Here is an 18234-nt window from a genome sequence, read left to right as displayed (position 1 = left end):
TTGAATATGACCAATGTATGATCCTGTAACGACTTGGTATCGGATTGATACCCAAATTTGTGGTATCGTCCAAAACTAATGTAAAGTATCAAACAACAGAAGAATAAGTGATTATTACATTTGAACAGAAGTGTAGATAGAACATGTTAAAAGAGAAAGTAAGCAGATATTAACAATAAATTAACAAGTAGATTAATAATTCATTTTCTACCACTTGTCCTTAATAATGTGTACAAAATAATAGATAGATAAATGACACAATATGTTACTGCATATGTCAGCAGACTAATTAGGAGTCTTTGTTTGTTTACTTACTACTAAAAGACAAGTTGTCTTGTATGTTCACTATTTTATTGAAGGACTTAACTGCAATAATAAACATATGTTTAATGTACCCTAAGATTTTTGGTCAAATAAAGCCAATAATGCCATTTTTTTGTGGTCCCCTTTATTTAGAAAAGTACCGTAAAGTATCGAAATAATTTTAGTACCGGTACCATACCAAAATATCGGTATCGTTACAACACAACTAGGTGGAGTGGTTGATTGTTAGATGCATGATTATTAGGACCTGGATGGTGGTGATTGGATGCACAAACTTCCAAATATTGATTATTTAAGTATCTTGAAGGAGAACTGCAGTTTTCTTAGCTGACTTTTGCTAACGTCGATTTACGATCGGATTTAGAATGCTTTAAAAAAGCTTAACCTATTGTACTATAACAATCTACAAGGTTAATACAGTTTGCTTCTCTTTCTTCCCCTCCATTTATCTGCTTGCATTTGTATTTCAAGTAATCATTACATATATGTATCGACGCATTTGAAATAGAGATGTCCGATAATGGCTTTTTTGCCAATATTCCGATATTGTCCAACTCTTAATTACCGATTGCAATATCAACCGATACGGATATCTACAGTCGTGGAATTAACACATTATTATGCCTAATTTTGTTGCGATGCCCCGCTGGATGCATTAAAGGTTTTCCAAAGTAAATCTACTCAAGTTATGGAAAAAAAATGCCAACATGGCACTGCCATATTTATTATTGAAGTCACAAAGTGCATTATTTTTTTTAACATGCCTCAAAACAGCAGCTTGGAATTTGGGACATGCTCTCTCTAAGAGAGCATGAGGAGGTTGGGTTGGGGGGGGTTGGTAGGGGGTAGCGGGGGGTGTATATTGTAGCGTCCCGGAAGATTTAGTGCTGCAAGGGATTCTGGGTATTTGTTGTGTTGTGTTTATGTTGTGTTACGGTGCGGATGTTCTCCCGAAATGTGTTTGTCATTCTTGTTTGGTGTGGGTTCACAGTGTGGCGCATATTTGTAACAGTGTTAAAGTTGTTTATACGGCTACCCTCAGTGTGACCTTTATGGCTGTTGACTAAGTATGCATTGCATTCACTTGTGTGTGTGAAAAGCCGTAGATATTATGTGACTGGGCCGGCACGCAAAGGAAATGCCTTTAAGGTTTATTGGCCCTCTGTACTTCTCTGTCACTTTTTCTTTTTTTTTACCCCCTCCCTCTTGTTTTTCTCTTTCTCACCTTTAACGGGGTGCTGCCATGTGGCCACCAATCAACCTTCCTGTCCTGTCTACCCCCTGTCATATATCACAGAAAAACAAGATGACGGGGCCAGCCCTGTCATCTTGTTTTTCTGTTTCTTGGACGGGGTTTATTGTTGTACTTTTTAGTGTAATGACAAATTCAACATCTTGATATACATATTAGTAATAAATAAATATATATTTATAATAATTAATTAAAAAATACAATATATACAGTTCAATACAATAATTAAATATACATCAAAAATCTATTTTTTATTTAATCGTATCCCCTGTATCGTAATCGACTTGTCATGTGCCCAAAGATTCCCACAAATATCAGTAGTTGAAATCACTGGTGCTCCAGGCCCAACTTGTGCACTACAGAGGGAACCAGGGCCCGGTCAAATATTAACACTGAATTAGTAGGGGTGTAACGGTACGTGTATTTGTATTGAACCGTTTCGGTACGGGGGTTCCGGTTCGGTTCCACACGAACATATTAAGTAGCCGTTGCCTCTGTTTCTGTCAGGACTCTACACAGCACCCAGCATTGTCCCGCCCACACAACCATCTGATTGGTTACAAACAGAGCGGTAACAGCCAATCAGCAGTGTGTATTCAGAGCGCATGTAGTCAGTGCTTAGTGTTTAGCAGGTAAGCATCAGGCAGCGGACTCTCCCCAAATGATAATAAACACCTCCCAGTCAACTACTAGTAACATCACTATGAGCCCGTTGACCTTCTAGAAATATAAAAGGCAGCTCAGCTCGCTCGCAGTCCTGGCTTGAGGTGAAGGCTAATTCGCTTTTAGCGTAACATTAGCTCATTTTGCGGTGTGTGTGTGTTACGGACAGCAAAGCCCTGTCTGTCTGTTATTTCACTTGACCTTTTTCTGTGTTGATTGAGCTGTGTTGAAGCAGCAAAAAAGGACATTATGTTAAATGAAGAGTTTCTGTCTCTGATAGTTGATATAATAATGTAAGTGCATCATAAAGCCTACATGAACTCCATGGTGTTCAGGGATGAATAGTCTCTCCTATTGCTATTGTACTATTTTTTCAGCTATAGTTACATTAATCATTAGTAATGCAGCAGCCTAGTTTTGAATGGCAGGGTCCCTGCTATCACATGCTGATACAAATATAACATTTACATAATAAAAATCAACTACAGGCTTCCCAAATGCTGTAATAAATTAAGCATGATGAGTTGACTTGAAACTGTTTAATGTTGCACTTTTTATATGTAGAAGAAAAGTTCTGTATTTAATCTGAGCAACAACTTGAGGCAGTTTAATGTTGATTAACGTGGGCAGAATTATTATAGTGTTCCCAATGTTAAAAGGATAAAGCCATTGTTTAGAAATTTGGTAAATAAATAACCAAAAAATTAATATTTTGTTGTTTTCTTACTGTACCGAAAATGAACCGAACCGTGACCTCTAAACCGAGGTACGTACCGAACCGAAATGTTTGTGTACCGTTACACCCCTATGAATTAGTAATCTTACTCTGGATTTTAATCATATTCAATAATTCTATCCAACCTACTTACAGCTAACAACCTTGTCAAAAGATATGAAACCATGTTTTAATCACAAAGATTATTATTTACTTAATACATAATCCTTACGCTCAGTTAATAATAATAATAATAATAATAATAATACCTGGGATTTATATAGCGCTTTTCTAAGTACCCAAAGTCGCTTTACATGTTAAAAACCCATCATTCATTCACACCTGGTGGTGGTAAGCTACTTTCGTACTGACTGACGGATTAAGTTAAGGCAGATTAGAAAAAATAGTACCGTACTAATTTCAGGTTCTTAACTAAACTGTCAATAAAATGAAAGTGCAAATAAAAATACAGCTTCACCACTTTAGTCTTAATTTTTGCGCTTAAGAAACTTCTCTGTGACTTTAGCTCCAGACTTCTTCTGTGTGTTTGATATTGTCATCACTGCCACAATTGGTGGAAAGTGTGTTTACACCTGTGTACCGCTGAGAAACTAATATTTTTCGGCGGACCTCTCGGGGGTGCTTTGGGCTGAGAGCTATGCATATGGTTAAGAAACACTGTCTTACATCCCTCTGTAGCAATAACATCACACTAGATTACTACATAAATCGCATGACTTCAGCTCAGTTTGCATCTAAAGTTGTGTCCTGTGAGACAAATCCGGCCTGTGAGTTCAGTTGGAAACTTGGGAGCGACTAACATACAACACAGCAAAGCACCTTTGCCAAATAGAGGTTTTTACTGTGTCGGTAATTAGCTTGTTTTGTTGAAGGAACAGTTGAATCGGATGAACTAAGATAGCATTGCAAAGAAAAAAGATAGGATGATGACCCTAGAATTGGCCGTGACATGCAAAAGTGGTGTATGTCGTAGCAGTGTTTAGCCTTTTGACCTCCCAAATACACACAGTTTATTGTACAACAGTGAAAAACGTTACATTTACTTTTCGCATTTTGACTACCACATTCACCCAGTGTTGTATAATTGCAACAATTATATAACAAGCTCTAAATGAAATTTGATGCATCTGTTCCACAATAACTACATATGTACATGCTCTAGACCAGGGGTCACCAACCTTTTTGAAACCAAGAGCTACTTCTTGGGTAGTGATTAATGCGAAGGGCTACCAGTTTGATACACACTTAAATAAATTGCCAGAAATAGCCAATTTCCTCAATTTACCTTTAACTCTGTTATTATTAATAATGAATGATATTTACACTTAATTGAACGGTTTAAAAGAGGAGAAAACCCAAAAAAAAGGACAATTAAATTTTGAAACATAGTTTATCTTCAATTTCGACTCTTTAAAATTCAAAATTCAACCGAAAAAAAGAAGAGTAAAACTAGCTAATTCGAATCTTTTTGAAAAAATTAAAAAAATAATTTATGGAACATCATTAGTCATTTTTCCTGATTAAGATTAATTTTAGAATTTTGATGACATGTTTTAAATAGGTTAAAATTCAATCTACACTTTGTTAAAAATGTATAACAAATTGGACCAAGCTATATTTCTAACAAAGACTAATCATTACTTCTTCTAGATTTTCCAGAACAAAATTTTTAAAAGAAATTCAAAAGACTTTGAGATAAGATTTAAATTTGATTCTACAGATTTTCTAGATTTGCCAGAATAATTTTTTTGAATTTTAATCATAAGTTTGAAGAAATATTTCACAAATATTCTTCGTCGAAAAAACAGAAGCTAAAATGAAGAATTAAATTAAAATTTATTTATTATTCTTTACAATAAAAAAAAAAAATTACTTGAACATTGATTTAAATTGTCAGGAAAGAAGAGGAAGGAATTTAAAAGGTTAAAAGGTATATGTGTTTAAAAATCATTTTTAAGGTTGTATTTTTTTCTCTAAAATTGTCTTTCTGAAAGTTATAAGAAGCAAAGTAAAAAAATTCATAAATTTATTTAAACAAGTGAAGACCAAGGGCCGTACTTATCAAGCTTCTTAGAGTGCCATTTTACACTTAAGTCCTGAGAATTTGCGAAATTTAGTCCTACTCTCAAACTTAAGAATAAAAGCTTTTTATCAACGTTCTTAAGTCTAAGAATCACTCCTACTCTCCACGATATTTAAGAGACCTTCAGAGGTGTCTTAAGTGGTTAGGAGTTGCCAGCAGGGGATGGCACTGAGGCGAGAGAGACAATGTTTGTTTGTTTTTGATGACGAGCAGCTGATCAAACGGTATCGTTTAGACAGAGCGGATATTATTTTTGTCACAGATTTAATACTTTTCGATTCCTTGTTGATTTCTGCATGTGTCTGCAGTGGGCTAGTATATATAGAGCCACCCACACCACTTTCAAATTAGTTGCCTAATTAATGAATTGGAAAGAAAATGTTATGAGAGTAGCGTATGTGTGTGGCTGTGAGGTGAGTGACGTCAGTGAGTGTGTGGGCGAGAGAAGAGAGGGAGCGGTAGCGTGAGTGCCGGCGGGGACTAGTTTGTTTTGTATTATTTTGTAGTTTATTGTCAAAATATACACTCCCATTGTCCACTTAAATATTTCCAAGATATTTCTTCATTCTTAGATAACGGATTCCCTTCCGTGATTGGTCATTTCTATGGACACAGAAATGACGTCACCTAAAATTGCGTTTACGGCACATAGTAATGTCGTAATTCAGCTCTGAGTGTGACACTTAAGATTCAGTCCTACACTTGGCTGAAAGTGTGAGTAAGACGCTTGATAACTAACTTTTAAGTGCAGCTTTCAGCGAAGAATTTATTTACTCTTAAGTCAACTCTTAGCAGACTTCTTAGGAGTAATTTTGAGAAGCTTGATAAGTATGGCCCCAAATCTTTAAATATTTTCTTGGATTTTCAAATTCTATTTGAGTTTTGTCTCTCTTAGAATTAAAATGTCGAGCAAAGCGAGACCAGCTTGCTAGTAAATAAATACAATTTAAAAAATAGAGGCAGCTCACTGGTAAGTGCTGCTATTTGAGCTATTTTTAGAACAGGCCAGAGCGCGACTCATCTGGTCCTTACGGGCTACCTGGTGCCCGCGGGCACCGCGTTGGTGACCCCTGATCTAGACATTATGATAACAACCAAAAAAAATAAAAAAGACATTTTACTAACTTGAATCTGAAGAATCCAGTCCAATGAAACAAATAGATGTTGTTCGAAGGAAACCTTGAGAGGTTGTGTGAGTTCATGGCCAGAAGGCGTGACTTATAAACAAATGTACGATCCAATAGCCTTGTGAGACTGAACAATAGGACCCAATGACTATGTAAATGTGGTAAAAAAAAAAAAAAAAGAATAATATATAACAGATTGTTTTTCAGGATGGTTAAAGGTAACGTTGTAATTTTACAACAAGCGCTGTTACAGGGTTAAAGCATTGCCTGCACGGTTAATAAAAGTTTTATGAGAGTAACAGTTTGACCCTGAAACAGATTAATTCTCTTTGCGCTATGCCCTATGGGAAACATTTCATTCAAAATTCTAATTGTTGCAGCTTTTGTTGGACCTTAGAGCAGTGTTTTCCAACCACTGTGAGATATTGTCCCGTGTGCCCTGGGAAATTATGTAACTTCACCTAATTGGTCCCCCAAAATTTTTTTTGAAAATCAATAATTATAATCTGAAAATAATGTGCCGTTGTCTAATGTCTGTGCCGTATAGAGCTTGGCAGGGTAACCATGCAGTACTCCAGTAGGTGGCAGCAGGTAGTTAATTGCTTTGTAGAAGTCGGAGCGCGTCGAGGATGGTTTGTCGTGATCCCAATACGGTAAAAAGGTATGTAATGCTTAAAACAAAAATGAACACAGGGCAAGTCGCGCTAGGACAGGGGTCGGTAACCCGCGGCTCTAGAGCCACATCCTAGTGGCTCTCTAGTCCTCTTTCAGAAATGTGTGAAAATGGAAAAAGATGAAGAAAAAAAATATATTTTTTGTTTTAATATATTTACTGTAGGAGAACAAACATGAAATCCCACTGTTTATGTGATACATGCTTCCCTGATGACAGTATTTGGCATCACCGTTTTGTCCTACTAATTTCAGCGATCCTTGAACTCGTCGTAGTTTGTTTACATGTACAAATTTCTCCGATGCCGCCACAGAAAGTTGTGTTTTATGTCACTCTTTCTTTGTCTCGTTTTGTCCACCAAACGTTTTAGGCTGTGCGTGAATGCACAAAGGTGAACTTTGTTGATTTTATTGATTTGCTGGAGTGCTTATCAGGCATATTTGGTCAATCCATGACTGCAAGCTTATCGATGCTAACATGCTATTTAGGCTAGCTGTATGTACATATTGCATCATTATGCCTCGTTTGCAGGTATATTTGAGCTCATTTAGTTTCCTTTACTTATGTCCTCTGTGTATTTCATTTATATTTGCATGTCTCATGACACTTTATCTGTATGTAATATTGGCTGCATTTCTCATAGTTGTTTGTGTGCCATGTTGTTCCAGACCACAGCAAGCGTTACTCATCTTGCAAAGATTGTAATAAATCCTCAGCCTTTGATAGTAGGCTAACACAGACATTTTCAGCATGTGTTGCCTTCATTATAAGACTTATATAAGGCTTTTAATTTTTTGCGTCTCCAGACAGATTTTTTTTTTAAAATTTTGGGTCCAATTTCAACATTTTGGGTTGCCGACCCTTGCGAAAAGGCACTGAAGCATAACGCCAGTAAAACTGAACTGGCTACAAAGTAAACAAAAACAGAATCAAATCAAATCAACTTTATTTATAAAGCACATTTAAAATTCACCACAAGGGTAGCCAAAGTGCTGTACAATGGGCAGGTTAAAAATAATACGAGAACCGAGCAAACACAACACCAACAGAACACGATAAAAAATAAATAAATAAAATATAAAAACATAAAAACAGGTTGACAGCAGGTTAAAAGTGTTAAAAGCCATGGAATAAAAGTATGTTTTTAAGAGAGATTTAAAAACAGGAAGAGAGGAGGCTTGTCTAACACTCAGAGGTAGGTCGTTCCAGAGCTTGGGAGCAGCAGCGGCGAAAGCTCTGTCACCTCTAAGCTACAGCCTTGTGTCCGGGACCGTCAGTAGCAGCTGATCGGCTGATCTTAGGGATCGGGTGGGGCAGTAAGGCTGAAGGAGGTCGGAGAGATATGTTGGCGCCAGGTTGTTTAGACATTTAAAAACAAATAAAAGGAGTTTAAAATTGATTCTGTAACGCACAGGGAGCCAGTGAAGGGACGCTTCGGAGAGATATGTTGGCGCCAGGTTGTTTAGACATTTAAAAACAAATAAAAGGAGTTTAAAATTGATTCTGTAACGCAGAGGGAGCCAGTGAAGGGACGCTTCTAAAATAGAAGAATGCTGGACGACAGCAAAGACTTACAGTGTGTGTCCGTACATGACATGACAATCAACAATGTCCCCACAAGGAAGGATAGCGTCCGCACAACAGAAATAGTCTTGATTGCCAATACAAAGCAGGTCAGGCAACAGCACTCAAAGTTCACAAGAAAAGCCACCAAAATAACAGCGCAAGACAGGAACTAAAGCACTACACACAGGAAAACAACAAACTAAACAATTTAACGTTTCTGCAGGTGGTGTGCCTCCGTATTTTTCCCAATGAAAAACACGGCCTTAGATGTTCCACCATGCTTAGAGCCTGTTCAAATAAATGATACTGTCATAAATATAGTCCAAAACAACAAGATGGTCTTCCTCAGGGCTGATTTTTATTTTATTTTATTTTTATTTTTTTCCACATGCGCAACAATTTCAAATCCAACTCATGTATGCATTAAAACGCAATGAGGGGCGTCACAGTTACCAGAAAATATGCAATTTGTCTACATTCTCTGTCTTGTAAGCCACTGGTGCAGTCAGCGCCTGAAGCAGACTGTGGAAGTACACATCAAGTTTGTGGGCACACGTCAGTGGACAGCTCCTCACCTTGGACTTAACTGTATTTGGGACTGCTTGGACCGCCTGGAGTTTTGCTTTGACACACACACACACCCTCATGTTCTCCTATTGACCATGTCACAGTGTGACTGTACAGTACACCTGGTCAGAAGCCAAGAGGGCCACACAGTTCACCGTGTTCATTACAAGGCCGCCACTCTGCTAGGTCATTATACACCAGAAGCGCGTAAACATTTGACTGGCATTCCTCCAGAGTCCTCAAGGTCCAGCCTGGTAAGTGTTTGGATATAGTGGCTCATTCTCTCTGGAGAAATCAAGGAACATTTTTCGTCCGACCTGACTGGAATCTACTCGGCTATTTGTGTCACTAATTATCGTCTCTTTCTTTTGCAGGGGACAGAGAGTCTTTCAGGGATTCTGGGAGATCAGGACTGGCTGGATCATCTCAACCACATCCTCCAACAGAACGTAAGGCATACTGTCACTTACCTCCCTGCGTTCATCATCAATTTCACATGTTTATTTCAAGCAAAATAGGTTTGTTGCGTCAACGTTTTTTCCACAGTACAGTAGTTTCCTAAAGCAGTGTTTTTCAACCTTTTTTGAGCCAAGGCACACCACCAGCAGAAATCATTAAAAAACGAAACCTAGTTGACAGTGAAAAGTCGTTGGATATAACTTTAAAGCATAACAAAGCATGCATCACTATAGCTCTTGTCTCAAAGTAGGTGTACTGTCACCACCTGTCACATCACACCCTGACTTATTTTTAGTTTTTTGGTGTTTTCCCGTGTGTAGTGTTTTAGTTCTTGTCTCGCGCTCCTATTTTGGTGGCTTTTTCTCTTTTTTTGGTATTTTCCTGTAGCAGTTTCATGTCTTCCTTTGAGCGATATTTCCCGCATCTACTTTGTTTTAGCAATCAAGAAGATTTCAGTTGTTTTTATCCTTCTTTGTGGGGACATTGTTGATTGTCATGTCATGTTCGGATGTACATTGTCTTTGCTCCACAGTAAGTCTTTGCTGTCGTCCAGCATTCTGTTTTTGTTGACTTTGTAGCCAGTTCAGTTTTAGTTTGGTTCTGCATAGCCTCCTCTAAGCTTCAATGCCTTTTCTTAGCAGCACTCACCTTTTCTGTATTTTTGGTTTAAGCATTAGATACCTTTTTACCTGCACACTACCTCCCGCTGTTTCCGACATCTATAAAGCAATTAGCTACCTGCTGCCACCTACTGATATGGAAGAGTATTACACGGTTACTCTGCTGAGCTCTAGTCAGCACCGACACTCAACAACAACACATCATTTGCAGACTAGAATTACTGCTTTGCAAAAAATATTTTTAACCCAAATAGGTGAAATTAGATCATCTCCCACGGCACACCAGACTGTATAAGTGTGCCGCGGCACAGTGGTTGAAAAACACTGTCCTATACAATATATGACATTCCTTCATTGTCATTTTACATATAGCGGGGCGGTATAGCTCGGTTGGTGGAGTGGCCGTGCCAGCGACTTGAGGGTTCCAGGTTCGATCCCGGCTTCTGCCATCCTAGTCACTGCCGTTGTGTCCTTGGGCAAGACACTTTACCCACCTGCTCCCAGTGCCACCCAAATGTAACTTAGATATTGGGTTTCTCTATGTAAAAGCGCTTTGAGTCACTAGAGAAAAGCGCTATATAAATATAATTCACTTCACTTCACATGAGCCCCTTATTTTCGTTTATTAATTTATGTCAGGCTTTATTTTACGTTTCTTCTTAACGATATGCTCAACACTGTATTGTCACTTTTATCATGCCATTATTATTATAGCATGTGGGGCTGTGGTGGGGGGTATTTTGTGCTCATAATATTAGCGTACACAACATTTTAGTGAATATGATACAATATAGACAGTAGTTGTATAACTTCTAAAATTGTGTGTTTGGTCGGGGACGTTTTTTCCGGTTTATTTTGGGTAAGCACTCCATTTAAGTCAAAATAGCTTGACTCCAAGTTCCACATTTACAGCATCAAAGCCACACCAATCTCAGCTTATGTCTGCTCCAACGTTTCACCCTCTTCTTCGTGCTCGCCTCTAAAAGCAGCGGTTCATCCTCGGTATATTCAGCTTCAAAAAGATAAAGTTGTAAATCCTCATTTATCTAAAAATAGTCATCTTTGTTGTCCGTTAACAAGTCTGCCATGATTACAACACACTCGCATTTGTTTTTTCCGGAAGAGGAACACTCATTTGATGCCAAAAGTAGGAAGTGCGTTGCTATGGAAATGAAAATAAATACGCTGATGAATTCGGTTTTGACAATGCTTAAAATGACCAAAATATGGTAAATATTGTACATATTGTTATTAACGTGTCTGTTACTACATTATATATATTCTTCCAGTGTGTATACAAAACGTTGATGGAGGGTTTTAAAGGCCACCACGGTGACTCCCATTAGCCGGGGACGTTTTTCCCGGTTTATTTTGGGTAAGCACTTCATTTAAGTCAAAATAGCTTGACTCCAAGTTCCACATTTACATCGTCAAAGCCACACCAACCTCACAATCTCAGTTTATGTCTGCTCCAACGTTTCATCCTCTTCTTCGTGCTCGCCTCTAAAAGCAGCGGTTCATCCTCGGTATATTCAGCTTCAAAAAGATAAAGTTGTCAATCCTCATTTATCTAAAAATGGTCATCTTTGTTGTCCGTTAACAAGTCTGCCATGATTACAACACACATTTTTTTCTTTGATGCCGAAAGTAGGAAGAGCGTTGCTATAGAAACGGAAATAAATACGCTGATGAAATCAATTCCGACAATCCTTAAAATGACCAAATTACGGTAAATATTGTACATATTACGTATTGTTATTAACGTGTCTGTTACTACATTATATATATTCTTCCAGTGTGTATACAAAACGTTGATGGAGGGTTTTAAAGGCTACCACGGTGTCTCCCATTAGCCGTGGACGTTTTTCCCAGTTTATTTTGGGTAAGCACTTCATTTAAGTCGAAATAGCTTGACTCCAAGTTCCACATTTACAGCGTCAAAGCCACACCAACCTCACAATCTCGGCTTACGTCTGCTCCAACGTTTCATCCTCTTCTTCGTGCTCGCCTCTAAAAGCAGCGGTTCATCCTCGGTATATTCAGCTTCAAAACGATAAAAGTTGTGAACCCTCATTTATCCACAAATAGTCACCTTTGTTAACAAGTCTGCCATGATTACAACACACTCGCATTTGTTTCCGGATGAGAAACACTCATTTGATGCCGAAAGTAGAAAGTGCGTTGCTATGGAAACGAAAATAAATACGCTGATGAATTCGGTTCTGACAATGCTTAAATTGACCAAAATATGGTAAATATTGTACATATTACATATTGTTATTAACGTGTCTGTTACTACATTATATATATTCTTCCAGTGTGTATACAAAATGTTGATGGAGGGTTTTAAAGGCTACCACGGTGTCGCCCATTAGCCGTGGACGTTTTTCCCGGTTTATTTTGGGTAAGCACTTCATTTAAGTCAAAATAGCTTGACTCCAAGTTCCACATTTACAGCATCAAAGCCACACCAACCTCACAATCTCAGCTTATGTCTGCTCCAACGTTTCACCCTCTTCTTCGTGCTCGCCTCTAAAAGCAGCGGTTCATCCTCGGTATATTCAGCTTCAAAAAGATAAAGTTGTAAATCCTCATTTATCTAAAAATAGTCATCTTTGTTGTCCGTTAACAAGTCTGCCATGATTACAACACACTCACATTTGTTTTTTCCGGAAGAGGAACACTCATTTGATGCCGAAAGTAGGAAGTGCGTTGCTATGGAAACGGAAATAAGTACGCTGATTAAATCGGTTCCAACAATGCTTAAAATGACCAAAATATGGTAAATATTGTACATATTGTTATTAACGTGTCTGTTACTACATTATATATATTCTTCCAGTGTGTATACAAAACGTTGATGGAGGGTTTTGAAGACTACCACGGTGTCTCCCATTAGCCGGGGACGTTTTTCCCGGTTTATTTTGGGTAAGCACTCCATTTAAGTCGAAATAGCTTGACTCCAAGTTCCACATTTACATCGTCAAAGTCACACCAACCTCACAATCTCGGCGTGTGTCTGCTCCAACGTTTCACCCTCTTCTTCGTGCTCGCCTCTAAAAGCAGCGGTTCATCCTCGGTATATTCAGCTTCAAAAAGATAAAGTTGTCAACCCTCATTTATCCACAAATAGTCACCTTTGTTAACAAGTCTGCCATGATTACATCACACTTGCATTTGTTTCCGGAAGAGAAACACTCATTTGATGCCGAAAGCAGAAAGTATGTTCCTATGGAAACGTAAATAAATACGCTGATGAATTCGGTTTTGACAATGCTTAAAATGACCAAAATATGGTAAATATTGTACATATTACATATTGTTATTAACGTGTCTGTTACTACATTATATATATTCTTCCAGTGTGTATACAAAACGTTGATGGAGGGTTTTAAAGGCTACTACGGTGACTCCCATTAGCCGGGGACGTTTTTCCCAGTTTATTTTGGGTAAGCACTTCATTTAAGTCGAAATAGCTTGGCTCCAAGTTCCACATTTACAGCGTCAAAGCCACACCAACCTCACAATCTCGGCTTACGTCTGCTCCAACGTTTCACCCTCTTCTTCGTGCTCGCCTCTAAAAGCAGCGGTTCATCCTCGGTATGTTCAGCTTCAAAAAGATAAAAGTTGTGAACCCTCATTTATCCACAAATAGTCACCTTTGTTAACAAGTCTGCCATGATTACATCACACTCGCATTTGTTTGCGGATGAGAAACACTCATTTGATGCCGAAAGTAGAAAGTGCGTTGCTATGGAAACGAAAATAAATACGCTGATGAATTCGGTTTTGACAATGCTTAAAACGACCAAAATATGGTAAATATTGTACATATTACATATTGTTATTAACGTGTCTGTTACTACATTATATATATTCTTCCAGTGCGTATACAAAACGTTGATGGAGGGTTTTGAAGGCTACAACGGTGACTCCCATTAGCCGGGGACGTTTTTCCCAGTTTATTTTGGGTAAGCACTTCATTTAAGTCGAAATAGCTTGACTCCAAGTTCCACATTTACATCGTCAAAGTCACACCAACCTCACAATCTCGGCTTACGTCTTCTCCAACGTTTCACCCTCTTCTTCGTGCTCGCCTCTAAAAGCAGCAGGTCATCCTCGGTAGGGCTGCAACTAACAACTAATTTGATAATCGATTAATCTGTCGATTATTACTTCGATTAATCGATTAATAATCGGATAAAAGAGACAAACTACATTTCTATCCTTTCCAGTGTTTTATTGAGAAAAAAACAGCATACTGGCACCATACTTATTTTGATTATTGTTTCTAGTTCATAAATAAAGGTTTATAAAAAGATAAAAAAATAAAAAGTAGCCTCAGCGCATGCGCATAGCATAGATCCAACGAATCGATGACTAAATTAAAGGCCTACTGAAATGATTTTTTTTAATTTAAACGGGAATAGCAGATCCATTCTATGTGTCATACTTGATCATTTCGCGATATTGCCATATTTTTGCTGAAAGGATTTAGTAGAGAAAATCGACGATAAAGTTCGCAACTTTTGCTCGCTGATAAAAAAAAGCCTTGCCTATAGCGGAAGTAGCGTGACGTCACAGGAGCTAGTATTCCTCACAATTCCCCGTTGTTTACAATGGAGCGAGAGAGATTCGGACCGAGAAAGTGATGATTACCCCATTAATTTGAGCGAGGATGAAAGATTCGTGGATGAGGAACGTTACAGTGAAGGACTTGAGAGGCAGTGATGGACGTATCTTTTTTCGCTCTGACCGTAACTTAGGTACAAGCTGGCTCATTGGATTCCACACTCTCTCCTTTTTCTATTGTGGATCACAGATTTGTATTTTAAACCACCTGGGATACTATATCCTCTTGAAAATGAGAGTCGAGAACGCGAAATGGACATTCAGTGCCTTTTATCTCCACGACAATACATCGGCGAAATGCTTTAGCTACGAGCTAACGTGATAGCATCTTGCTTTAACTGCATATAGAAACAAAAGAAATAAACCCCTGACTGGAAGGATGGATAGAAAATCAACAATACTATTAAACCGTGGACATGTAAATACACGGTTGATGCTTTCCAGGCTGGCGAAGGTTAACAATGCCGTGCTAACGACGCCATTGAAGCTAACTTAGCAACCAGACTGCACAGAGCTATGCTAAAAACATTAGCTCTCCACCTACGCCAGCCAGCCCTCATTTGCTCATCAACACCCGTGCTCACCTGCGTTCCAGCGATCGGCAGAAGGACGAAGGACTTCACCCGATGCGTTTGGCGGCCCGGAGACGTAGGAAGTCAAGGTGAAGTCGGCGGCTAGCGCGGCTAGCGCTCCAACAAAGTCCTCCTGGTTGTGTTGCTGTAGTCCGCTGCTAATACACTGATCCCACCTACAACTGTCTTCTTTGCAGCCTTCATTGTTCATTAAAAAAATTGCAAAAGATGTCCAGAATACTGTGGAATTATGAAATGAAAACAGAGCTTTTTGTATAGGATTCTACGGGGTACCATAACTTCCGTTACTCGGACTTCGTCACGCGCATACGTCATCATACCGCGACGTTTCAGCCGGATATTTCCCGGGAATTTTAAAATGTCACTTTATAAGTTAACCCGGCCGTATTGGCATGTGTTGCAATGTTAAGATTTCATCATTGATATATAAACTATCAGACTGCGTGGTCGCTAGTAGTGGCTTTCAGTAGGCCTTTAATCGCCAACTATTTTTATAATCGAATTTAATCGATTAGTTGTTGCAGCCCTAATCCTCGGTATATTCAGCTTCAAAAAGATAAAGTTGTAAATCTTCATTTATCTAAAAAAATAGTCATCTTCGTTGTCCGTTAACAAGTCTGCCTTAATTACAACGCACATTTTTTTCTTTGATGCCGAAAGTAGGAAGTGCGTAAACGGAAATAAATACGCTGATGAAATCAATTCTGACAATCCTTAAAATGACCAAAATACGGTAAATATTGTTCATATTACATATTGTTGTTAATGTGTCTTTTACCACATTGTATATATTATTCCAGTGTGTGTACAAAATGTTAAAGGAGGGTTTTGAAGTTATTTTTGAGGGTTTTTGACTCCCATTGGCCGCATTTTCCAAGCGATTATGATTATGATAATGATTGTGCACGACAGGCAAAATTCCCCCAAAAAGTGCAGTTTCCCTTTAAGCAAGAATTGTTGTGTTTGGACAAGGATAAGGTTAGGTGTGATTTACCCTGGATAACCTTATCCGGCTTAGTGTAAACGGGGCCTTAAGCAGGTTTCTCTTCCGAAATGTGAGGGGGAGACCAGTCGGCTTGACTTTTTATGGTTATACAGCGCTACCTCTTGCTCTTTGACTCTTCTCGGCTGCAAATGTTTTATTCAACCCCCCCCCAAAAAAAAAGGTAGATCGGACTTGTGGACGTAGCCTGAGAGACAAAGTCGTAGCTTGCCGAGAAAACAAAAAAGGAACACGTCCTTCTCGGCCCGGGGTTTGTTACGGCCACTCATCTGCGAGCGCCGGGCAGGGAAGGAGCTTTACTGGAGCGCTGTCAACGTCCGCTAGCTGGGATGTGTGTGTGTGTGTGCGTGTGTGTGCGTGTGTGTGTGTGTGTGTGTGTGTGTGTGTGTGTGTGTGTGTGTGTGTGTGTGTGTGTGTGTGTGCGTGTGCGTGCGTGTGTGTGTGTGTGTGTGTGTGTGTGTGTGTGTGTGTGCGTGTGCGTGCGTGTGCGTGTGTGTGTGCATGCATCGTTTGTGTTCTTGTCAGAGGCTGCCGCAGGCACTCATGCGTCGCCTCCGCACCACGACACACACCAGGGCACTGTTCTCTTGTTCCCCAGATCTTCTTCTGACCTTTCCACCTTCCTCTCTCCCCCCTCCCACACACACACACACACACACACACACACACACACACACTTACACTACTTGAATCCATGTTTTTCTCTTCTAGCTGGACAGCTTTCAGTCCCTGTTCTCCGTCTATCTCTGCCATCCTGCCCTGTCCCACATCTCTCTCTGTCTCTCTCTCTCTCTCTCTCTCTCTCTCTCTCTCTCTCTCTCTCTCTCTCTCTCTCTCTGGCTCAGACCCCGAGGCAGCTTGTTAGTGGGGAACTAAATATTGATTTGGCGGGCCTGTCGATGCCGGGAGAATGAGCTAGTGTTCACAAGAGACCTCGGCACCGGCAGCCTGCTATCGACGTTTTCCGTGGGCAGAACAGGGGTGATGGAAGGAGGGGCGCGGTAGCGGGGAGGGGGGGGAGGGGGAGGGGGGGTCTCGGGGAGCGGTAGCAGGAAGAGAGGAGTATGACAAGCCTGAGACTCGCCCCCGGGTCCCTACGGGGACCGCAGGGACCCCTCGCAGTCGACCCCTCCTCCCTTCCTGCAGCAAGCAGACTTTTTCCTTCGCCTTTTAAGTCAAGTCCGTCATGTTCTCTTTTTTTTTTTTTTTTGTACTTATTTATTTATCTGGAGAGTTTTCCTGCTCTCTTCTCTACCGGCTCTTATTCTCTTGTCTTGTTGTTGTTACGAAGGGAAGCGGCGACACTAAGCCCGCTTGTCCCTCACGCACAAGTAGAGATGGCAGTAAAACACATTCCACTGATGCCGCACTGCAAGAAGTCAGTGTTCAAAAACAAGGCAAAAAAATACAAAAATGAGGGGTATTTTACTTGAACTAAGCACAATTATCTGCCAATAGAACAAGAAAATTTGGCTTGTCAAGACTTTCCAAAACAAGTCAAATTAGCTAACCTCAATGAACCCAAAAATACCTTAAAATAAGTATATTCTCACTAATAACAAGTGCACTTTTCTTGGTAGAAAAGAGACCTTTTTGTAAGGTCTTTCTGACGTCACTTCCTGTGTGTGGGCGCGGTCTTTCTGGCGTCACTTCCTCTCCGAACTCAGTTTGAAAACGATCAATGAGTCCATACAAAGCTAAGAGCCGGAGATTCAAGAAATACACTGCAAAAAGTCAGTGTTCAAAAACAAGGGAAAAAAATACAAAAATGAGGGGTATTTTACTTGAACTAAGCAAAATTATCTGCCAATAGAACAAGAAAATTTGGCTTGTCAAGACTTTACAAAACAAGTCAAATTAGCTAACTTCAATGAACCCAAAAATAGCTTAAAATAAGTATATTCTCACTAATAACAAGTGCACTTTTCTTGGTAGA

The 18234-nt window shown here is 39.4% G+C and overlaps 1 protein-coding gene across 1 annotated transcript in view; it reads left to right on the top strand.

Moving 5' to 3' along the window:
* The window catches only part of LOC133639869 (centlein-like), a 124031-nt gene that overhangs the window by 65843 nt on the left and 39954 nt on the right, over positions 1 to 18234 (top strand). The window contains exon 10 of the mRNA XM_062033533.1: positions 9366 to 9440. Within this exon, the coding sequence (XP_061889517.1) occupies positions 9366 to 9440 (75 nt within the window). The remainder of the gene's footprint in view (positions 1 to 9365; positions 9441 to 18234) is intronic.

Source organism: Entelurus aequoreus, linkage group LG22, assembly GCF_033978785.1.
Source record: "Entelurus aequoreus isolate RoL-2023_Sb linkage group LG22, RoL_Eaeq_v1.1, whole genome shotgun sequence".
Lineage (NCBI taxonomy): Eukaryota > Metazoa > Chordata > Actinopteri > Syngnathiformes > Syngnathidae > Entelurus > Entelurus aequoreus.
The sequence above is the reverse complement of the archived record's forward strand: the minus strand, read 5'-3'. Positions and strand labels throughout refer to the sequence as shown.